Source organism: Chaetura pelagica, unplaced genomic scaffold, assembly GCF_000747805.2.
Source record: "Chaetura pelagica isolate M959 unplaced genomic scaffold, ChaPel_1.0 scaffold43, whole genome shotgun sequence".
Taxonomy (NCBI): Eukaryota; Metazoa; Chordata; class Aves; order Apodiformes; family Apodidae; genus Chaetura; species Chaetura pelagica.
In genome coordinates, this window is record NW_009952803.1 from 464,654 (window position 1) to 489,532 (window position 24,879).

At 39.5% G+C, this 24,879-nt stretch overlaps 1 protein-coding gene across 2 annotated transcripts in view; it reads left to right on the forward strand.

The window, feature by feature from the left end:
• Positions 1–1,557: 1,557 nt before the first annotated feature.
• The window catches only part of STAC (SH3 and cysteine rich domain), a 69,446-nt gene continuing 46,124 nt past the window's right edge, over positions 1,558–24,879 (forward strand). For both annotated transcript variants that reach the window (XM_009994991.1, XM_009994992.1), the window contains exon 1: positions 1,558–1,674. In XM_009994991.1, the coding sequence (XP_009993293.1) occupies positions 1,558–1,674 (117 nt within the window). The remainder of the gene's footprint in view (positions 1,675–24,879) is intronic.

The window sequence follows — 24,879 nt, forward strand, 5'->3', positions numbered from 1 at the left end:
GCTCTAGCTAGCAGTGTGCTTCTAAGAGGTAGGGCTGGAAGGGAATCTGGTACCCTCTCCTAGAGCTAAAAGGTACTGAAGCTACTCTCTCACTCACACCCCAGTAAATCAAATCCAAGTACCTGTACCTCCAGTACAGATCAACTAAGTGACAATTTTTTTCCCTTCTCACTTTCCAGGATGTAAGTATTGCTTTTTGAGTACATGTTTGGGTTGGGGTTTTTTCATGTTTTTTGTTTTGTTTTTTTTTTAAATGAGACATCTCCACCAGCCACATGGAGAGGCTTCTGCTCTGCAAAGCATCTGTCTGGTGGGAAGCACATCCATTCAGCCTTTCACAATACAGAACTTAATTCAGCAGGGAAGAGAGCTGACAGGCACCTTTGCAGCAGATTTAAATCGGAGGCAAAACCACGAGTCCTACGAAGCAATCTGAGCCAGCCAGCAAAGTCATGCTGACCTTCTGCTGTTACTGCCACAGCCTCAAGCGTGACTTTGGGTGCCGCATCCTTGGGCACAAGGAGAGCAGCGGGGGAAGCCGGCAGGCCCTTCCTGGAGGCTGCTGCTTCTTCTCTGTCACTGCCCTATGGAGGATGGAGTGTTATCACTATGACAACCTACAGGTGCAGGATGTGTGCCGTAGTGGGAGCTCCAGCTGGCCCTGATTGCATGTGCATGGCTCAGAGCTGGGCTTCCCCGCTTCCCTGCCCAGGAGGGGAACACAGAACACGTGGATCCACAGGTGACTCCATCCTGACTCTGTCCTGTCGCTGGCAAGTTTGAACTATAAGGCAGGTTGGGGGGCTTTAGAAACACTGGGTAGCTAGGATTTAAAATAATCTTCTCTAGGGCAAGGTAAGGGAAGGCTCATTTATCTCCTCTGTTTCTAGAGTCCATCCTCATGAAAAGCCTTGCAAGAACAGAAAGCTGCCCTTCAAACTCTGCCTCAGCTACCTGTGAAAATGCAGAACGCTTCCAGACCTCACAGGCACTGCCTGCCCCCGTGTGCGTGTGCCTGCCCGCATCACTTTCTCTCACTACTATGACCACGCACGCTCCTCCAAAGCTATTCACAGCGTTAGAAATCCAACTCCTCCCTCCGGTGCCCCGTGTGTGTGTGTGTGTGTGCGTGGTTCGGGCTTTCTGCTTCGGCTCACTCCCCTGTGACCGCGGAGCTGCCGGTCACGGCTCCGCTCCGCACCTCCCGGCTCCACGGGGAGGAGAGGCGGGTCGGGGAAATCACAGGAGCAGGCACACAAGTGACCTACGGAGCCATCCATAACTTACTCCCCTCGCAGCGGTTACTGCACAGGGGAGGGGAGGGAGGGAGGGAGGGAGGAGGGAGAGAAGCGGGGAGGGAGGAGGAGGAGGAGAAGGGGAAAAAGAAAATCCAGAGAATTCTAGTCTTGCAAATGTAGTGAAATCGAGCGGTTGGAGTTCATTTGCTCTAGAAGAGCAGAGAAGAAAGAGGATATTGAATGAAAAAAAAAAAAAGCGAGAGAGGTCTGTAGCGGGTTTTTTTTTTTTCCCTGATAGTAGCGGTGGTTTAGAGGTAAAATGATTCCTCCGAGCAGCACGACTGAAGTCAGCGTGGATAGTGTGGAGAAAGAAAATGAAGTGGAGAGCACAGAGCAGCCCCCTTCTCCAGCATCAACTACCAGCCAGGAATCAAAGGTATTCCAATAATTGCATTAGTTTTATATATATATATATGTATATTATTTATTTATTTATTGCTCTTTGCTCCGAAAAGAGATGCATGGCTTTGATTTTTATTTGGAGCCCCGTGCCAGGAACAGTGGTAGAGTGCTATGAGCCACCTCTTATTGCAGTGCCTGCTCTGACACTCCTACTTCTGAATTCTCTGTGTCACCTGGTTAGCTTTGGAATCTGAGCTGGGAAAATACCTGTCTTTTGAGATGGTTGGGTCTGGGAATTTTTTGCTTGTGTTTTCTCTCCCTTGTTACAGTAAGGGGGAGTGATGGGGCTCAGAGAGGGGATCAATACCTATAGATTTGGTTAGACATTTTCACCCCAAACACCTGATCACTTAAAAGGTTTTGTTCATGGTTGGAAAGAATTATTTTTCTCACAGGTTCAGATAATTTTACCTGAGGGCTTGGAGTGTTCCACCCACCTCACCTTCTCTGGCAGACCTATCAGTGAACTTTCATTGTTTAATGAGCCAGCAGTTGAAACAGGATATAAGTGACAGCTTTGACACAATAAGCCTTATGAACACCATTCAGAAATGGTGGTGGGGGGTTCACAGCCTTTTACCTCTTGATTAATTTTTAAATGTAGTTCAATTTACCTTACTGAAACCAGCTTCCTGTTCAAATGGCACAGCCTCTGAGTTTTTAATTGCCTTGCATATGAAAAGTTTTTTCTGCCTGTCAGTATGTTACTTGGAAGACAGAGAGGTAAACGGAAAAAAGTAGTAACCTTACATAATGATGTTCTTTGCAGTTTACCTGGATAATGTGCCTTTACTGATCTTCTATTGCTTATTTATGATTTGGTATCATTATAGCACCTGGCAGATCTTCCTGTGAACTTCACAGTGATGCTATGTGCTATGTAAACATGTAAAAATAGGGAGGTCCTTGACCCCAAGAGCTTGCAGCTGGGTAGAGCCTTAGGAGGTACTGTGTGAGCAAAGCAGCTGCTTGACAGGGAAGGTTTGTGCTCACCCGAGTTTAAAGGCAGTGGCTGCCTGGCTCTAAGCAAACTGCTACATTATTCCACAATTATAGGTAGGTTACTGAAGAGGGAGTCCAAATTATCTGTCTGTGTGAGTAGAGTTCTGATGTGGGCTTTGGGATTTTTATTTGTTTTATTAGATGCTGTACTCCAAAAAGGAGAGCTAAGGTATTCCCTATTTAAAACAGCCTCTTTAAAAGAAAAGAGCTCTCCCAGCAGCTGTGACATGGACTGGATGCTATACCAGTTCAGCACTACTGGGACTCTTCTGCAGTCTTCCTGGTTAGTGGGAAATGAAAAGTAAATGGGTTATAGGTTTAACCACATGCTCTAAAAGGGTCTAGTTGATTGGTACATAAATCTTCTCCTTCCCCAGCCCCACCCCACTCAAGACCACTTCTTTGGAATTGCTGAATTGTTATTTGGCCAGTGGAAACCTCAAGCCCTGCAGTCAGGTCCCAAAAGTGACCAAAAGCCTTCACAGTATTGCCAGTACCAGCTCCTCATGTGTGCTGGGCTGTGCACAGGGTCTGGCAGGCTCTGTGCTCCCAACTATTGTCCTCACTCAGTGCTAGGTAAATGGTTATGGAGCTTAAGGTGCCACTCACATCACCAGGCACTTCATTACAGTGGTGCTCAGGAGACTTGCCCACTGGGTCACAGAGTGACGTGCCCAAGAGAAACTGATCCAACATGAATCCTACACTGAAAGTGAAGCCCTGCGTGTAGGGTTCCTTCCTACTGTTTGTGCATCCATGTGCTTGCAAGGCTAGAGAACAAACAGGCTAGAAACTGGTATCTAATCAAACATTATTAACATCAATTTTTTACGTCTTGTGAGCATTTGAAGCAATACACTGGAACTGGCAAAAGCTATGACCTTGCAGATGATGCTGTTACTTGCATACACATATTTTTAGTAAACATATAATCTGTGTGTTTACATTTTTAAACTGCAAATATGATCAGAAAGCATTCTGTATTGTAATTTTCATAGATGGAGTCATAAGAATAGTCTGAACTCTCAAGTGATGGGATAAGATTTATTTTGGTCCTAGTAAACATCAGGATTGAAAAACTGAAAAATGCTGTTTGTTCTTGTTTGCTTTTGGTTTTTTTTGTTTGTTTTGTTTGAGGTTTTTTGTGTGTGTGTTTGTTGTGTTGTTGTTTTTTTCTAAGAGAATTCATGTACTTCAAAAGCTAAGGACCTTTATAAAGGCATAAGTCAGTGCATGCTAAAGGCCTGTGTGCAAGCTTTTATCTCAGTGTCCCCTGCTGAGGAGCTATCCTGTCATTCACAGAGGACTAAGCTTTCTTCAGGTACTCTCAGTTGCATAGGTTAACAAGTTCATGTCTGCTGCAGCTACTGGAGAACTGTTCGTGCAGTATCTAATTACCTCACAATGACTTGTTTCTGTTGCAAAACACTATTATGACTCCAAATATAGGAACAGAAACAACATGGATAATAGCAACCTTCAAAATGCATTTGAAAACATTTCAGCAGAAAAACAATTTTGAAAAACTAATATAAAAATAATGTAGCAAGGTTGCTGCCAGTCCTGTGTAACCATAGATGACTGTGACACGTACTCCCCATAGTAACAAAGTCCAGGAAAAGAGTTTTATCTAGCACACTTCAGGCTGTACTCGGAAGATGACACGGAGGAGACATTGCAATTCTTGAGAAAACATGAATTTGAGAGGCAGAACTTCAGGCTGCTACCAAGTAACTGAAATTTGGAAGAATTACTCTTGCGTTAGTCACACACCCCTTTCACAGGAAAGCAGCTCTCTTTCATAAATGCAGAAGCCTCCCACCACCTTTTCCTATGGATTAGGAGCATGTTTACAGATGAGCACACCCAGATGCTGAAAGCTGAAAGAGTGGGCTCCCATGCCTGTCTTCCTCATCATGAGCACCTTAATGCCTGGGCTTCAGTACAACTGCTCCAAAAGAGGAAATTCAAATACACTTTCAATTCACTGCATTTCCTGGGGCCTAAGAGCAAACTCATTTACATGTTCTAAGTACGTGTTTGCCTTATGACATAGCATATATATTGCTGTAGAACATGAATGTGCAGCTTGGATTACGTGTCCTCAAGTACTTTACACATAGTACCTTCCGTATACTCTCTCATTATTATAACTTCAACCAGGTGTCTGAAGGGTAGCAAACATGCTATCATAAAGCCATCCTGTAGCACTGTCTATACTCCTGCTGTGCTAAAATCCCTAGAGCTTGAATGGTTAAAGATGTTTGCAAAACCGATAATTAATTAATTTATTTGCTCTTGAAAACATTTACTTCACACCTAAGTATTACTTGAGTGGATACTTAAGGTTTGCTAGAAGAAAAACTTTGTGATAGTACCATACAAATGCATGTATTTGCTAATTATATTACATTCATATGTTCGTAGTTACAGCTCCCACCTGTTTGGGATCTTCACATCTGGTTTCCAAGAAGGCAAATTACAAGTTTGCCAAAAACTTTTGTAGATTTACAGCTTAACGGGGAAGTCATTAACTGATGAATCTAAAGGGAAAATTTCCTCCTGGTGGTAGCAATAAAAGGCACACTGCACACTTGTGCAATCACTAACTTAGCAATATAAGCAAAAATCCAGTATCAGCAATCACAGATCATACTCATAGAATCATAGAATGGTTAAGGTTGGAAGGGACCTTAAAGATCATCAGGTTCCAACCCCCCTGCTAAAAGCAGGGACACCTCACACTAGACCAGGTTGCACAAGGTCTCATCCAGCATGGCCTTAAACACCTCCAGTGAGGGGGCTTGCACAACCTCCCTGGACAACTTATTCCAGTGCCTTACTATCCTCATGGTGAATAATTTCTTCCTGCTGTCTAACCTAGATCTGCTCTCTCTCAGTTTAAAACCATTACCCCTTGTCCTATCACTGCCCTATCTGGTGAAAAGCCCCTCCCCAGCTTTCCTGTAGCCCCTTCAGGTACTGGAAGGTGCTATAAGGTCTCCTGGGAGTCTTCTCTTTTCCAGGCTGAACAGCCCTAACTAGCCTGTCTTCCCAGCAGAGGTGCTCCAGGCCTTTGATCATCTTGGTGGCCCTTCTCTGGACCCTCTCCAACAGCTCCATGTCTTTCCTGTGATGAGGGCTCCAGAGCTGTACATAGTATTCTAGATGTGGCCTGAGCAGAGCAGAGGGGTAGAATCACCTCCCTGGCCCTGCTGGCTGCACTTCTATTGATGCAGCCCTTGATGCTGTTGGCCCTCTAAATATACAGTATATTTCTGGTGTCTTTTCTGTAAAGATAACTTGGAATTGGGTAAAGAAAACTAGAATTTGAAGGAATATGTTCTTAAAGGAAAGACTCTTACACCTGGCAATATTTATTTAAGTTTTAGCATAGTTGGCATGCAACTCTGTTAGCTTTATCCTTATATTTAACTCGCATTTCTAGATTAAGAAGAAAGAGCCCATCTGCTGATTTCTTTAGGCGTGAGTCAAGTCAATATTGCTGTATTGTGAACAATGGCTGTGAGCATTCTTAGCCAACAGAGTATATCTTAGATAATTCCCTTACCATTTTTTAGCTGGGGGGGCAAGGGGCTGAAAATCAATGATATTTGATCTAGTACCAGCAGGGTTAGTCAGTATGGCTGAATTTCAGGTTATCAGTGTTTCATTTCAAGTATGATAAACATTGTTCAGGCTCTCTCATACACCCCAGAAGGGACATCAAGCCCTGTCCCTGCCATTGCAGGCAATCTGTCATGTAAAAGCTGCTTATTTGTAGATATCAGTGCATATCTGTGAAGACCAATTTTAATTTTTTTTCCACAGTTTTGCCCATTCACATCTATTTTTTGTAAAGTCCAGCTATAATTGTGATGTATCATCTCATGCATCTTTGGTGTGATAGCTTTACATTTTTCTTCTGAACCACAAAGTCATGGGCCTAACAAATTGCTTACAATCAGGAAAGTTAGGTAAGTAATTGAAGAGTTGAAAAATGAAAAAAACCAAAGAAATAAACAACAAGCAACCATCCAACCAATAGAAAAAGCCCACACCAAAAAGCAGAAAAACCCCTAGACATCCAAATCAATAGAGCAGCATCTGAACTGCGTATTTCACAAAATGAATTATTCTGTCTCAGTCTGACACTTCCATACACTGACAATCTAATGGTTAGTATTCAGGGAAATGCAGACTGTTCTCTTCAAATTCAGGTAGGGCAACTCAGGGAGACGTAGCACAATTGTTCAAGCAGTAGCTACGCTCATATGGGGTATGTAAAATGGAAGTTGCTGAAAAGCAGCAAGGCAAGAAAAGGATGAAGCATTGAAGTTCAAGATGTATACTTCATTTATGTATATCTCCATATCAGTCAAGAAGGTTGAATTTACTTTCCCTTGTCCTGCTTGTCCAATAGATCAATATTGCTTATGCAATGTTTCAAAACCAGGTGTTAATATTAGATGCTGAACTAAAGTAAACAGCATAAAACTTCTAGGATTTTAATAGGATTGCATAAGATTTCAGTCATGTAGGTTTGTGATATGCTGTTAAGCAGAGATCTCCCCCACTTAAAGAGTTAATACTGTATGAGGTTCCATAGATGGTTATTCAGCAATTAATATTTTAAAAGGGCAAGGAGTATGATGTACAGTTAGTGTTTCACCCTCCACACCAGTGATAAATATCCAGTATGTAAACCAGTATGTGGTAGCCTTCAAAGGAACACTGAACAGCTTAAAAATATCCTGTGAAAGGGGAAGAAAAAAACACTTCTTCCTAATCTTACCCCCATGCCTCTGGGTAAAATGGTGAGTACATACAGTGAAGGTAAGGCTAAAGGAAAGAAAAGAGTTTAATATTTTTTATATGTGTTGATGAAGTGTTAGAAGAAATTGTGTACAGGAAGATTTCATTAAGAGCAGGAAAGATAATGCCCTACCCTTTCAATAATTCTTTGAGCATACTTTTTCTTACATTTATTTTTACTTTTTTATCTTTCATATTCTTTTTCTGATTAAAACATGCTGGTATTGTTTTCACTTTGATATATATGTCAGATCAGTTTCTAGGCGTATTGAGATAACTCAGACAAAATAGATCATCAGTCATTCTCTTCTATGTACATTTTTTATGTTGCCAAAATGAAGAAAATGTCTATTACCTTTCAACAGCTGAAGATGACTTGATTGAAATCTTGTGTGGTAAAAAATTATTTACTAATAAATATAATTTTCACTGAAAGAAAACAAGTAATTTTCAAAGCTGGAAGGCAGTCCAGTCCTACTGTCTCAGTCTCTTATGCTGTATTCTTTTTCATAAAGTAATCCTATTAAACTCAGGTTTTATCGCTACTTTTAAAAGGCTCTCCCAACACCTGGATTGTTCTAACAGATAAGGGATGCCCTTTGCTCCTCTCCCCATTCTAATTCCTGTCTAAGTTTACTTCTAGCCAGCTTGTGTGGCATTGTAATTTGGATAATGTTGCTTTAGCAAGATTCTTGGTGCATGTCTCCATCATGTAAGAGTATACTTTTTTATCTTTACCCAGCCTTTTATTTTCTACAGTAAACAACCCAGGCTGATATAAGATAAGCTCTATATTCTTTATCTCATCCTAGAAGCAGATCCATATACCTATTTCAGGTTTGAATAATCTTTCTTGAAAACAATAACTGAATTTGTGCATGGTATTCTACGTGAGATCTTGTACAGTATCACAAATGCTTCAATAACTTTCCCAGAAACCATGGTTCTGATGTTTGTGGCTCCTAGTCACCCTTTGGTCAACCAGAGGTCCCCATTCTATTTCTCTGCAATTTCCAGTGGATATGTTTGTGTCCCCTCATTTAGAGTGGTTTGGATCATGTCTCAGGTTTACAAGCTTGCATTTCCACAGCTGAACTTCATCATACTTCCATGACTCCATCTGTCATACCCCAGGCCTCCTCAGTTATTTTCCTATTCTATACATTTTTTCGTCTTATCCAAGAAAAGTGGTCCAAGTTTATTTACTCTTTTTTTCTTTTTTTTTTCTTTTGGTCTTATCTACAAATCTGTATTTACTGGGGTCTGCTTTTCCTGTTTCTTAAAATGAACTTCTGGGTATTTTTGTGTCGTTTCTGGCTTCATAAAACTTGTTAGGAAAACTTGTTCTTAGACTTCCAAAGTAAAATTTTGTAGCAGAGGTTAACTGGTTTCTTTTCTTCCTTTCACCTCAGTAGATACATTGAACTGCTTTTGTAATGTCATATCATTAATTTCTGTAGCCTCTTTCTATTATTCCTATTATTTTGCCCCAGGGTCATTGTCCTGGGAAGAAAGTAAGATGAAGTGTTTGTTGAAATTCTGAACCAGCCTTTTATCCCATCCTTACTGTACCACAGCTTGTTTGTTCTTTTTCTTTCACTAACCTGAATCAATCCATTGATATTTCCTTAAATGCCTTTTGGAAGAACTCAGGTTTTCTTGACAAATACAATGCTTAGACCTAAGGATCTCTGCTTGAAAGCTCCTGTTTTATTTGTACACCAGTGTTGGTTTGTCTTTGTTTTCTTTCTCCTGTTCCGCTCTCCACTATTTTTGCTTGTTGTTTTTTACTTGTTCCCCTGCTCACCATTCTTTGTTTATTCTAGATTTCGTTTTGACCTCATTATTTTCATGCAATTTACCAGGAGCACACAGTCACAGATTTATTTATTTTTTAAAATTTATTTTAATTTCATATTCCAGGTAGTATTAAGAGAATTGTTTTTAAGAAATTCTATGCCTCTTGCACATCCAACCACATCCACGTATCTGACCACTTCTGATCAGTCATCTCTATAAATGATGCATGTGTCTAATCTGGTACTTCAAGGCTAGCAAAGAGCAAGGCTATTACACACCCCGTTCTCATCTGGGTTCAACACCATTCAGTGCTTGCTAAGAATCAGCACTTAGCAGACAGTGACTTGTGTATACAGCTGTGCTGCTTTCCAGACCACTGGTAACACCTTCCTACCTTCAGACAAATACTTGCTGAGGTCCTTTTGTGTCACATTCCAAAGTGTGATGTGATCTAAAATATATCCATAGGGAGCTGAGAGTGCTGAGGATAGGGATTTCTTCAAGGGAACACAGGACATCAAAGGTTATCCTCTTGAAACCCAAAATATGGATTAGAAGCTGCATTTTTCCCTTACGCTTTATCTAACTTGAAGTAAATCGTAATCACCTGATAAAAAACTATTACTCCTTGTATTACAAGCATTTATCTTACTGCCTACCCGAGTCCTTGATGCATGCCCTTTGATAGGTAGAAGATTGTATATTGGTTGAATTTTTGCTCATGTTTTTCAAGCAGAGGACTAATCTTTCAGATGTGTGAGCACTGGTTGAATAGTCTTAACACGGTTTTCAGACCTGCACAACTTCCAGTTGCATCGGTAACTGGTCATTGAGTGTTACACGAGCACTGCCTGTTCCAGGCAAATGAATGTCTATATTCTAGCTGAAGCATAAGCAAACTTTGCATGGTCATTAGCAAAGAAGACCAGCTGTGAAAAATGAGAAATCTATGTGGGAATGACTGAAATAACTTCACATTGTTTTCTTTTGACATACGCCTCTGCTCAGGGAAACCCCCCTGATTCAGTAGACCAACTGATGCAATATGCACTCCTTGTCAGGGAATTCAATTCAAAAACCCTGCAAAACGTATTTACAATGGATGTCTGAAAGCAGACTTCTTGTGTCTTTGACATCAGCAGTTAAATATGACAACTGGCTTGTATATTTATTTTCAGAAAAATGGCTCTCATATCTGTAGTCTAGCATAAACGTGCTAGACTCCCATAGAGGTTTTCCCATTGACAGGTCAGCATTTCTTGGCTGACCCGTTTTTTAACTGCTGAGGGTAGTTTGCTAAGCACTGACAAATGGAATTATAACAATTTAGGGGTTGCAGTAGTGAAACTTAAAAATGCCGTAGTGTGAATAATTGTGAGAGAGGTGTTTCCCATCCACAGAAGGCTGCAAGTTCAATATGGAATCGCAGAGTCCTTTAGGCAAGTAACAGGGACAACCTAAATGCTTTTCTTTTCTGAAGATGTAATGTGCTCCATTTCTGCTGCCATTTAAAAGCTTTATTAAAATGCCACACATGCACTACTTTATTAATAAGATCATTTAGCAGTCTAGTCTGCTTTTCTGAGCAGAAAAGCAAAATGCAGCTGACTTATAGTAACTGATAATTAGGTTTAATTGAGAAAGAAGCAAAATACTATAAACTGGTATTCACAAAGCTATTAAAATCAGCATTTATAAATGTTTTTAATAGCTTATTTATCAAAGCAAGACAAAGAAATGTACGCTATGGAGGCACAGCTCAGGTCAGAGAGCAAAGTAAACCCAACAGGTTATTATAGCAGATGCTGTTGAATATTATCTTAGAAACAGACTTGCATCTCCATTACCTCAGTATTTAACTTCGTTTGGTTTTCACAAAAATTGCTCACATGTATTGAAGGGAAGCATCACCTTTTGTTGGCCAAGAGTCGGATTTCTGGTACAATGCATACAGGTCACCTCCTCAAACATCACCTATATAGGTGTACTGTCCATTATTGATTTGCCAGCATTTTCCCTACCAATGTAAATGCTGTAGTAATGATTCTCAAACCCAAAATATCTTTGGATTGAACTGAGAGGCTGAAAATCTTGATTCAGCCTCATGTGCCTCTGCACATACAGAGGGTGAGAAATGGCCTTGGATTGGGCATTTCTGTCCTCACAAGTGAACAAAATATTCTAGACAAAATTCAGTGTAGTAAACTTGGCAGTGTGCCACTGACTTCTGTGCAGCTAAACTGAGGATCCAGTTGTTAAGACATTCAGGTGATATGCGTTTTTAAAATGTACCTACTGTTAAGTTATCAAACAGTATCAATCAACTCAAGGATCCAGAATGTGCTATTTTTTGTTGCACCTCTTAGTGTACATATTTATATTACTTATAAGTGTGTGTAGCTAATGTCTCACTTATGTTCACACATCCTCATTAAATTCAAATGATCTAATTTAGGAATTATTTACAAATAAAGATAAGGTGATTTGTAATGATTTGCCAGCCATTTCTAGTAATGAATATTCCAGTGAAAACTGTGCTTGTCTAGTGTTGTGGGGTTTTTTTTGGTTTTTTACTATGTCAGAGCTTGTGTTTTTGAGGAAATGTTCCGTTTTCTTGATTGTGTAAACTTTTTTCAGAAAGCTTTCCCTGGCTGCGGGCAACATTTCCAGTCAAAAGAGGAGAAAATTACATCTTGGATTAAATTGTACAACCTCACCTGTAATTAGAGACCATCTTTAGGCAGTTAAGTTGGTAGTTCAGTCTCCCTATGTTGTAAGTGGAACACTTATTTTTTTATCAAAAATTATTTAGAGGAAAAGCCTGCCTTATGTGCTCTGGATTACCCTCTCTGAGGGGAAATCTTTTCCCATTGACTGTGGTAACCAGCTACAGCTGAGTTAAAACCTTGAATTTAAGTAGGGTGAACACCGCTGTGAACTGTCAGTGCATGGTCTTAACCTTGCCTACAAAACTCATCAGTCACCTGTTCCACTGGAAGGTTAGTCTGGCTGACTTTCCCCTTTTCTACCCACAGCTCTCAAAAAGACATTTTGAAAGGCTGCAGTTGTTCTTCATGTCCATGTGGAACAAAATCATTCAAACTTTGAAAATTTTTGCTGAGTGGAACTGCTGTTTTCCAGCCAAGCCCTGTAATAGAATGTTGTGCACCTATGATAAAAAAACAGAAAAATATGAGCCTGTCCAGACTTCAAAATGTGAAGTGCTGCTATTAAACTGTAGCCACAAGATGAATCACACACCAGTTTCATCAAGTCTGGGTACACAGGAGTCTTTGGCAGGTTCACAGCAGTAAGGTCTCTTTCCTGTAGTTAGTCACAATGAGAAATGGAGTTCATCTTCCTGGCCATTAAAGATCCAGGTGAACAGTTAACTTGTTTTGCTAGCTCACCTGCTCAGTCTCTGACTTTCAATGTTACTCTCTTTCTGTCCTCTCAGTTCCTATTCTCACCCAAATGCTTTAATTCAGCACCAGGCTCTATGATACAGAGACAATGCAAGGTCTTCCTTTACAGGAAAAAACTTCCAGGTTTCCAAGCTTAGTCAAGTTTAAAGATTCCTGTGAAGAAAATGGATGGTGGCTCTTCTGTTAGGGGTAGGGATAATTTATAAATGCTGTGAGGGTGCTGGCCCTCACGCAATAAGGACGCTTGGAACAAAGCAAATTCTTACAGTTTGCACTTTTCCTTTTACATATACCCAAGCTGTGCCTTACTCACAAAGAAGCTTAAGTTGCATTTTAGTGTCCTTACATTGTCAGGTATTACGTGCTCTGCTCCTTGTGTGTGGATGCCTGTTTATCTCTCCATGTTACTTCATAATTTCTTTGTATCTGTATGTGGGAATCTATGCATAAATTTAAAACCAAGGCTATGAGGCGATAGAAAACTTCCCTTATTCAGAAGAAACGAAGCCCTCTTCTTAGTCTCCTCTGTTGCGTTACTCTTCTTTCTGGCAGGCAGTTGAAGACCAATGCAACTCACGAGATCCCTTTTCAACTGCACTGTCAGTGGAGGGCTTTAGAGCTCCTGCCTCCCCAGCACTTAAGGCTCCTACAGACTTCCCTGGACTGTAATCCTGCACTTTGTCTGCACTGGCTTTTCTAGCAGTTCCTGCTGGGTATCCAAGAAAACTGCTCTGGACAAATGATTCCTTAGAGGTTATCAAAGCTAAAATGAATGCCAGCAGTTGTAGCAGACCTGCTTGAATCCTACTAGAACGTAGATAAATTAAAAGCATTTCACAAGGGCTCAAAAAATGACAGCCAAGCCTTAAAACAAAAATCTTAACAGTATGATTTGCTGCTGAGGAGAACTCAACTATGACTAGTTGCTGGCCATAAGAAGCAGCCACTCAGTCTGGTTAAAACTGTCAGACCTTTTTTAAACAAGATGAGAGCAACAACCTATTTTTTTCTGGCACTGTAGGGAGCACACTGTAAAACATACAATATTCCTGAAATAGTAGTAGTGTAAGTAACATAATTTGGTCTTTACTACCAGCTGCTGAGATCTATAAAAAAAATCTCCTTTCCATGAGTTATCACCTCTCCAGTACAGTCATACTCATCTCCACTACTGCATATATAATAAAAAATAAAAATAAAAACAACAAACAAACCACAAAAACCAAACAACTGACTGGAGAAAACGGATATGAGTCCCAGAAGTTAGCACTGCACTAGGTCTTCAGTGTAGCAGTGGTCAGTAGCTCTGATCTGTGCTGTAATATGTCATACTCTAGATAAGTCAGTGCCACTCTGCTGATACCAAGAATTGTACTTACTCTACACTAGACTAGACAAGGTGAAGCACTTAATGGAAATTCCCCCTTTTACACAAGATCCATATCAATATTCTTCAAAACTCTCCTTGTCCTTTCGTCTTCCTTCTTCTATTCCTCAGTTCTTCTGCCTGTCTGAATCCCTAATGGAGCTATTTTTGTGGGACAAGGCTTCACAGTTTTACTGGTTCAAGATTCCTCACTTCCTATCAACTAAGTAGGTCCTATTAAATTCATTGTAACTTGCGTCAACACCAACAGCTCTTTACTCTCTCAACACCAAAAATATGAAGTTTGGATATGCTTCATTTATTAGGTGAGCACAACCTCAAAGCATTTTGACAAGCTTTTTTGCTTTTTTCCCTCATTATTATTAGCTGTTTGTGTGCAGGCTTTCATTAGAAACAGTTTGACTTCAGGGGATTCTGAGGGACTGAAAAAATAACTTTTAACATTCAGATAAAGAATGTTAGTTCTTCAGAAAGAATCTTAAATTCTCCACCTTTCTGTTTGTGCTATTCTATGTGTATATCTTTTTACACAAAGCTAGCTATCTCTGTATAAAAACATATTTTTGCAGTTTAGGCAGTCAATTGAATCTTGAAACTTAGATAGAGGTAATTTGAGGAGGAAAGTTGTGCAGCTAATGAGGGTAAAAATAAAATGTTTTTGTTTTGCAGGGTTGATCTTGAAACACTAGCTGGCTAAAGATGTTCAGCAGTTTGGAGGTTTAGGAAAAAAACATAAAAGAAATGGATTAGCCTGAGGCAAAAGGAGTCAAAGATGTACTATATATCTCATGCATAACAACTCTTGCCAGTTGACATCTCCAAATATGTATTTACATTGTCAACTTCTTGAAGCAGTGTTTAGGCTTTCAAACACCTCCATAAAGTGCCAAGCAGCTGTGTGTCATATGTATTACAATATCATCATCAAGTTAAACTAATATTTCATGTGGAGAGTTGGCTTAATCTTTATGTGGCACACTGAATGCAGTTTTTGCTGAGCATGACTAATGTGTTAAGAACAAAAGACAGACAGAGATGGAAACTTTCTGAACTAGTAACAGGTTCTTTGGAAACTGGTACTACAGACATAATTTTCCCAAAAATTATTTGGAAATACTTTTTGAAAATTACAAAACTACTAGAGTGGATGTGTTGATAGGGATAAATGCATGCCACAAGCTGCACTTTGAGAAGAACTTTAATAGAAAATGTGCCAGATCTGGACTGGATCTGGAAATAAGCAGCTCTCTGCCACAATGGACAGTAAGATAACTGGATGCAGAACTAACAAGTAAAATGTCATTGACAAAGAAAATATTTTACTTGGCACAGTATTTATTATGTATCTGGTAGCTGCTGTAGGACTTTTGAACTGGAAATATGAGATGAAGAAAGCTCAGTGAGTACCTTTGTCAAGTATGGAGAAGCCCAGAGTAATTAACTGGTTTTGTACAACCTGTGTTGTCAGCTTTTCCCCCACAGTTCACTTCAGCCAGAGTGGTGCCAGGGCAGCAACATGGTTCTGCAGTGGGACCATATGGGTCCTGATGAATTTGTGGTGTAAGAACAGGCAGTGGCAGGACGGCTGCACGCCCTGGCCTCCAGAGCACCTGGCAAGAAGCAGAGTTCAAAGGGTGGGACAGTTTCAGGCTTTGGGTGGGACAATAAGAGGGAAGGTAGCAAATATGCTGCCAGATTGCAAAAATAAGTACAAGAAGCAGAAGGGAAATGTGGAAAAAAAAAAAAAATTGGAGGTAAACTAACAAACACTACTAATATTCTTTAAGGCATAAGTTCCTACCTCATCTCCTTACTGAAAAGAGTTTGAAATGGAAAGATGGAAACAAGTTGTGAAATTTTCATCTGAATCTCTGTTTGTGAATAGACAGCAAAGAAGGTAGTGCAGAAATCTGTGGGATCAAATAAGCCAAAATATCTATGTTTGGAGGCATTTTGTAAGCCAATAGGCCATATAGCATCCAAATTCTGGCATTGTGCTTCTGGTTCTTTCTTTGATCAGAAAACGAGGTAACGTCATTTCAGAGTTAAAGCACAGTTGTTAAGCGAGAAGTTTGGGCAGAATTAATTCACAAAAAGCACAAGTGTCTAAGGAAGACAGAAGAAGCAAGAACAGGTGTCCCCCTGGGTCTGTATTTGGTTGTAGAGGAGCAGAGGTTGACAGAGATGGTTTTAAATATGAGGAGGGAATTGAGCCACATAACAGGAGGCCAAATGTGACCAGGTGTTTTTCCATGTTGCATGCAGAAAGCCTGTTTTTTTAATGCCCAGTGTAAAACAGTCCAAAAAAAAAGTTTAATTTCAAAACAACAACAAAAAAAGCCCAACAACCCAGCCAACCCCCAAACTTTTGCTCAGGCAACATGCTCACTGAAATCAGTGAGAGTTAGCAGTAAGAAAAGACCTTAGAATTTGGCTCAGTGACAATACCTCTGTAGTAGAGCTGAGCACCTACACATTTTCACTGCAAAGTAACTTTAACAGCATAAGTTCAGAACCCCAGAAGTAGGAGTAGAACCACTGACAGAATATTAACAACTCCCAGTAGATCTCAGCCTTCCTTTCTGTTTTTGGATGGTACAAATGTGATTATACAGTGTGTGAGATCTGGTGCTGATAATAATTTGATCTTGGTTAGTATCAGCCTCCCTGCCAGATGTGTTTCCATATTTGCTTCAAGAGACATACTACCATTTAGAGTATTATAAAACAGCCCTGTTATTTTTTTTAAAAAAAAAAAGAGGACACACATAGGTAAAATAAATTAGTGGAAACTATTGCTATAGGTAGACCAGTGTTTTTTAGCAGCACATTTTTTTTTAAAGGTCCAAGGGTGTCGTCTTGAGCTGTAATTTCTCATAAGATCAATAGTGGAAAATTGTGATGCACGCTTCATAGATGGACAGGCAAGGGATAAAATCAAGGATGATTAATACTGCATTCACAATCACATTCACTGCAGATTAATAATGAGAAGGAAAGGAAGCAAAACTCAGGCCCTATTTTTATTATCATTCTTGAAGACTCTCATCAGGTAGATACCAGTGTAGCTTCCTTTTCTTCAGCATGGCTGCCTGGATTTACATTGCTCTGAAATCCAGCCTCTTTATCTCCAAATTTCATTGTGCCACTTCCACTGCTGCAAAGATTAATGGAAGTTACGAAAGGGAAATAAATCACTCTTCCATTTAGAAGCTGAAATGGAAAAGAGATGTCCAAACAGGGTAGCAAAACATGGCATTCTAAGAAAGGACCTCAGAGATAACAGTCCAGATTCCTTCTATGGCAAGAGGCAAGAAGTAACCACATGTGTGCCTCATCCTAATGGGAACAAGATACAGAAATGACCAGTTGCTAAGTAAACAGATGCCTAAGGTGAAATCCAAAGTAGAAAATGAGATGTTGTAAACATGTACCCATCTTGAAACTGAAAGTATAGGAGAATTAAAAAATATATGTGGAAGGAATGTTCATAACCATCTCTTGCTTTCTTCATGAGGTTTCCTGTCATTTTTTGGAGGAAAGATTGGAGGTAATTTGATTGCCCAGACCATGAAAGAGAGACAGGAGCCACACAGAGGTTTGCAGCTGATTGTTCTACCACCTTTCATAACCTGAATTATAAAAGATCTCCTGCAGCTGGCACCACCCATGTTGGAACACCTGTTTAGCAACAGGGAGAATATAATCCTTGTTATAAATACAGCATTTGTAGTCTTTCCCTCTGCTCCTGAGAGGAGCAGCTCCTCTTTTGCTAGATGAGGCAGGAGAGGAGATCAAAGAGACATACCATTTTCTAATCTTGATATAAAACAAGCAAAAGTCTTTGATCATAGCTGAAGTGTTTCTTAGTTGGATTTGTAGCATGTTTTGATTTATGCACATGTTCACAAAGGAGGAAAAACTTATGATCATTTAACTCAACAGAATGAATACAACAGTTCTTACTTTGGGACTGTTAATCTCATTTTCATTAATTAGATGATAAAATTTGGAAGCCTCTACAGAAAAATCTTCTGTGAAAAATCTTGTGAGTTATTATCTAGAAATGCTGCAAATTTGAGAGAGATTCACTGGTTTTCCTCTCTGCTGGACACAGATTGAGCACAAAACATTGGTTGAGTGATCTTGCATTTTCCTCAAAATAAACTTGAATCAAACCTGCTAGGAAGTTTGAAGAAATAATAATAAAGAACAAATCTCTCAGGAAGATAAGTGTAATATGCATTCTTTTCTTTCTAGATTACTCTTTCTAATATATCTTGATTAAAAGAAAATAGGAATATGCCGAAATAGGGCTGTTCAGAAACGCAACACCAAAGATGTTTTTAGATACAAAATTTGAGAATTTTGGCTGACTAAACAAATCTTTAAATGGTTTGAGGGAGAAATTTTACTTACTTTTTTATTTAAAAGGCTTAACATTTCCTGGATTTCATATGCATACAAGTATAATTACATTTATTTTGGTTATGTTTCCGCCTTTTTTACAAACTGTTTTAATCTGTTTAAATGACTCTTTTGAAGTAGAGATTAAAATATACTGACAAGAAAGGTAATACAAGCTCAGGCTAAGTCACACTTGCAGAATATCTAACACAGAGTTTACTCCTTTTATGCCTTAAGACTAAATTGACAGTTCTGAACATAATGCAGACAAAAAAGGTTTTCCGTGAGATCTGATGGCAATTGTTATAGTTAACAAATTGTTGTGTTTCTTCAAATCTGTCACTCCCTGGACTGCATTACTTTGTCCTGTCACATCTTATGCTGAATTTTGAAGACATATAGCAGAACCTGGAGCATCAGGGAGACTTTTTCATATTTTCAGGCCTTAACATTTTCAGCACTTTATTTCACATTTGCCTCACATGTTTGCTTAACCTTGTTCCTTGCAATATTAGAAGAAGACATATAATACACTGTAGGATCATTTGAAATGAACTGCAGGGGCAATTTTTGAGAAATAGATGAAATTTTCAGTTTGGTTTAAAGCAAACCAGAAAATAGTACAGAATGAAAATGTTTGCTAAGCAAACACAGTCTTTGGCTACATGTGCCAACCGTACCTCATGATAATTTAGAGGTTTGCTAATTGGAGATTCAAATGCACAGCTGCCAGAGATGTAGTACATCAGGAGTGGGCTGAGAATGTGTGATTCACAGTGACATTTGTGGGAGCAGTGGCAACTGAGCATCCCTTCAGTTTTCATGCTTTTAAACCCTGGGGCTCTTTCAGGGATTGTTGCTGTTACACTCTGGCTTGCCAGTCACAGCATTTCATTGTAGTTAGGACCCTAAGTGTGAAACAAAATCACAGAGAGAGCCCTGCCTGGAAAGATTTATATCCTAAGGAGGTCTAAGGATCAGTGAGTGATTTTTTTTTTAAAAGTATAGGGTAGTAAGGAGAATCTGAGGATGATCAGAACAGTGAGAGCCAACTAGAGTAGTTGAAAGCACCCAATAAATCACTAATAATACTATAATTAGGTATTATGGAAAATGTATCCACTTTGACTAGTCCAATATAGTATTCAAGCAGACAGTTTTGTTTATTTACTTTTTACAACAATAACAAACATATTTGCTCTAATGCCAGCTATGCAATCTGTTTGGGAAAATACCAAATAGAATACATAGCAGATTCTGCAATAACGAACACTCTCTCTTTGTCTGAAGGGGATTAAAAGGATACAGCTTCCAACAAAGCCAGCTAGGGCAGACACAAACACATCATAGGGCCAGATTCTCATGCTGTATAAATCAACTAGAACTGAAGTCGGTTTAACTAATTCGATTTGTACTAGTAAAGTATTTGTACTATTTATTATTTAGAAAGAAAAAGGTAGAAAATTAATCCACTTTGCTCACAAACGTTATCATTAATGCTTTGCCAGTAAACAGTACATAATCCCTTATGTGTTATCCTTTTATCTTGCTGATGCTATAAGACATTATACTTCTCTGATCTGTAGGCAAACACACACTATTTATGAATTGCATACTGGCTTTGGGCATGTCATAATCTTTTTTTTGCTCATTAAAATGCCAAGGCAGTGCATTTTCAAATCAAATCTAGGAATAAAAAAACACCTTGTCTGTGCTTTTGTACCCCTAGTTTTAAGCAGAAAATCACTAGCCTTCATGCTCACAAAAAGCAAGCACTTCTGTTTTAACTGGTTCTCTGTTTGGTCTTAATCAGCATAGGCAGCTGATCCCCAGCAATGCTGCCAGGCTACCTTACACCCTGGTAACATCCAGTGCTTCAACAAATCTAGTTAACATCTGAAGTACGTTCTGAGAGTTGCTAATACAAATTGAATGCTCCTTGACCCAGAAAATGGACTGTACTCAGTAGATGGCCTCCATCAAGACTTTTGTTCTTTCCCTTATTTGAAAGGCTTTTGGTCTGAGTCCCTTTTGGTAATATCTCATGTACCTGGTATGCTCTCTAGTGAATCTATACAACATCATCTGGGCCTTGAGCATTTAAATCCTTCTTTTATAAAAATGTGAGAGTCAAACAATTTGGAAACTTGCTCTTAGAAGGCAAAAGGAAGAAGAAGTGGTTACTTACAGAAGAAGCATGTTTATTTTACATCAGAGTGAAATCTGCCAACAGAGCATATTTAGTCTGCCAACCCAAACGTAATAGCTACATTTTATAAGAATTCCAGGAATCAAACTGGCTTGATGGCACATTCCAACTATGTTAATACCCTGTATGACTTGTAATCCATCTAATTATATTGTTAACAAAAATGTAAAGAAAGAGATAGAGAAGAGCAAACAATAGCTTTTGTATTATTTATTTATTTGTTTGTTATTGTTAGTACAGTAGCAGTACAGCAGACAGCTGATGTCTGAATATGAGGAGTTTGTTATACAGTCTGTTACTAAAGTACAATTGATAAGCCTGGATCATTCATATATTCATTTATACTGGAAGATAGTTAGAAGTGGAAATGTATAAAAATAATCTCCTTGTTGGTCCCATGCTGCACAGGAGCCTCTGCTACTGGCAAGGATGGTTAGGAGTGGCTGAACAGGGAATAAGATCAGGCATGTTGGGAAATAAGCTGATGTGGGCAGACTCCATGAGGGTGCTCTGTCTGCCAAAGCTGATGGCCAAAAAAATTAATATAACATAACTCAGTTCTGTCCTCCTAGTGACCACCAGTCACTCTAAAATCACTAAGGGAGGAGCATCAGGAAAGGGAACAAAGCATTTGTGTGCAGGATGCAGAGAAATGAGGATTTCCCAGAGCTTTGAATCATGAGAAAGTGTGATGAAGAAGTTGTGCTAGAGAAACAGTGATGGCATAGGTGACACCTATCATTTTAGTTGGATTTGGGAGTGTGGTTTCAAAGCAAAGGTCCTTGTCGTGCATAGAGCATCACTTGGAGGTTTGCTTGTGCTCCAGGTGGGGACATAATGCATATAAGGACTAACAGGTCTGGTTCAGAATACTCTTTGCCCTTAAATGTATACATGTATAAATGATGGGTCCTCAACAGCCCTTGTTTCATTCTTCAAATCTGCCCATACTGAGCCACACTGAATGTTACTGTAGACAAGCTGGAGAGACCAGGGAAAAAGAGATTCTAGATATAGGAGAGCAGTTAGGAGCCTGAATAAATTTCTCTTTGCAGGATGGACAATTATCTTTTGTAATCGCAAAGCTAGATATTATAAAATAGCTCAGATCACTGATATCTTCCCAACTTAAGTGGGAAATTCTTAAACCAAAACTGTGGAAAAGAGCTTTGTGCTTCCAATGCTTAAGACAAATAAAGTCTTAGTGAGGGCAGGTGCAATTCCCGTATTCACTTCAAAAGCAGTGACACCCACTTAAGACCAAGAATTAATTTCAGTAGCTGTCCTTTTGCTGCCTCCTGTTTTCTGGTGATAGCAGCTAAAGGGTACTAGAATAGGGGCATTAGGAAGCCCTGGTTCATCAGAGCTTGCTGATCCCTTGAAGCTTGAATGTTCAGTAACTTGGAGGGAGGTGGAGATTGCACTGGAAGATACTGAAGAAAAAAAAAAGGTTACTCAAGCTCTGAGGTTGAGCTATTGCACTTATCTCTACCTTGCCTGCAGGGTTAGTGTGTGCAGTCACTGAGAGTCTGTGTGACTGATAAAATCCTTTTAACTAGCAACAAACTTTTTTTCTCAACTTTAATTTCAAACCACAGAAACATCCTGAATTTGATATCACAGGCTTATATAAGTGTCAGTGTTGTGACATCTCATGATGCTGTCACAAGCCTAGGAAAACTCTTGTCCTTGTGGGAATTTTCTTTTTATTTAAATGAAAGCTAATTTGTAGCCTTCATTGCAGAGGAGAAAATGTGAAAGGCTTAGGAGAATTATCTAAAATATGTGTCTTAAACCCTTTTTGTGCTTGGCTTAGGTTGTTTGCTTTTTTTCAATCCCAATACATGATTTTTCACTGAAGTGCTGAAATAAGTATTAAGTGCAAAACAAGCCTGGTCACAGGTTTTTCCAGTTTTAACATTTATTTATTTATTCAGAAAGAAAGAAACTAGAAATAGTACAATTTGCATACTTTCTATTAAAAGAGCCGGTTCCTGCTTCAGGTGAATTCTAGAGCAGTTCTATTAAGAGCAAGTGGCATCACAAATGCATTAAATCAGTTTACAGCAGATCAAAATCAGCCATTTATTACATGCGTGCATTTAATTACACTTTAAATCCTCCAATGAAAGCAAAGGTCTAGGCCACAGCAAACTTCAAAATTAGGAGATGGTGGAATTTAGGTAAGGAAAGTGATGCACACTTAACAGCAGCATAATAACCACTTAGACTTTTATAGTGTTACAATATATACTATCTGTGCAATAACCTGCCCTTGCTTGGGAAAGCTTCTCCTGAGTAAATAATCACATACCAGTAAATATTTCAAATTGTCCCATGGGCCTAGTGTGAGAAAGAAATGTTGGATCAAATTTGAGATCTGATGCCAATCTTCTGTTGCCCTGTGTAATCTCACTTATGCAAGATGGGTGTAAAACACTGATCTGAGTGGTACTTTTTAACAATACTGAGCAAAGCATATAATTAGCTTTACTAAATGCTGAGCATTGCCTATGTTCTCCATTTGTGCATAGTCACTTCTGTACACATAGAATTTATTTGGGATATAATAGCTCCAGATTTTCATTGGTGTTTTAGATATGGACTGCAAACCAAAAATGTAAGTGTCTTCCAGCCTGAAACACAAATGAGTATGCATTTGGGTAATGAGAAGGATGTCCACCTTGCCTGGAAATTATTTAACCACATTAGCACTGGACACTGCTCAGGGAATCCCAGAGAGGGCTATTAGCTTGTGCCAAGATGCCTTCCAAATCTGTGAATGTAACTTGGTCAACTCGTTCTTGAATACGTGTCCTGCTCTGAACATTGTAGTTGGAAAAGCACATTCTGTGCATCTGCAGTTGCACGCTCACCTTATTGTTGATGCATGTGTTTACACACACATTTCCCGAATGCTGGACTACCCTCCTTTGGAAAACTGTTGACTTTCTGCCTGGGTGAGGAAAGGCTGCTGGTACATCTCTTAACTGACAAATTACCAAGCAGAGGAGAACAGGGTAAGGAGAGTAAATGCAGAGCTCTTTAAAATATATGACACATGATATCCAAACTAGCAAGACAGTTGTTTCATGATAAAACAAACACTATATTGCACAGCTTAGTTTTCTTTCTGTGGCAGAAGCAGCATTTCAAAATTTAATTAACTTCATGGGGCACTGTAGAAATGGATTGCAAATCAATAATGGATGCCATTTCAGTCACCTTGTGGTGTTGTAATTCTCTGTGTTTTGCTACACTAATTAGGTCTGACTCCAGTGAGGAGCATTTCAGCGGTGAATTATTGCTGAGTTCCTGGCTGTCACTGGGGAGATGAAGTAATCTCAGTACTGAGTAGCCTCAGAGATTTCAAGAGCCAGGGACTTAATATCCAAAAAGAAGAGGGAAGAGCGCACATTTTTTGGTGCAGCTATCCTGCAAGTTTTGGGCTCAGCTAGTCCATGACTTCAGCTTCAGCTGAAAGAGCTTCAGAAACTGCTCTAACCTTGTAGTTGGCATGTAATGATTTAATTGCTCTTATTTACACATTTCCCCAGCGACCAAGAGTTTCCTGTAAACAGGTATTTCCTTCATTTGGATTCAGGACTCATCCCATGAATCCAGAGAGAGTCATGGGTGAGATTTGTGCACCTGGGATGGGCCCTGGATCTGATCCCTCCCTACTCCCATAGCCACTGTGGAGAAACAGCTCAGGGAGTAGAATGCAGTTTGCAGTTTGTAAAAACAAACTCTGTTAACTGAAGGCAATGGCAGCTCTTTGCCTGGTTACTGGGCTTGGGGTGTGTTTCATGAAACATAAGGAAGAGAGCTAGAGTGTCTCTCTTCTCCAAGAACAAGCTAGCTTGTGTTTGAAGGTGGGAGAGAGGCTTCCCCCAGGCTGCCTTGAGGCTGCTCTCCAACAGTGTGTTTTCAGCTACATCATAAAGAAAATGGATGGATCGGGAATAGCATCTAGGGAGAGCAAGTGCTCTGAGGCCACTAAGTCAGTGTGACAACCAATGCCATGCTTTTTTGGGAAAGTATGTGAGCTCCTTCCTTTTATATTAGTGTGAATTATGATTCTCAAACATCATTGCTTCTAATATAAACAGTTTCTAAAATAAACCATTCCTG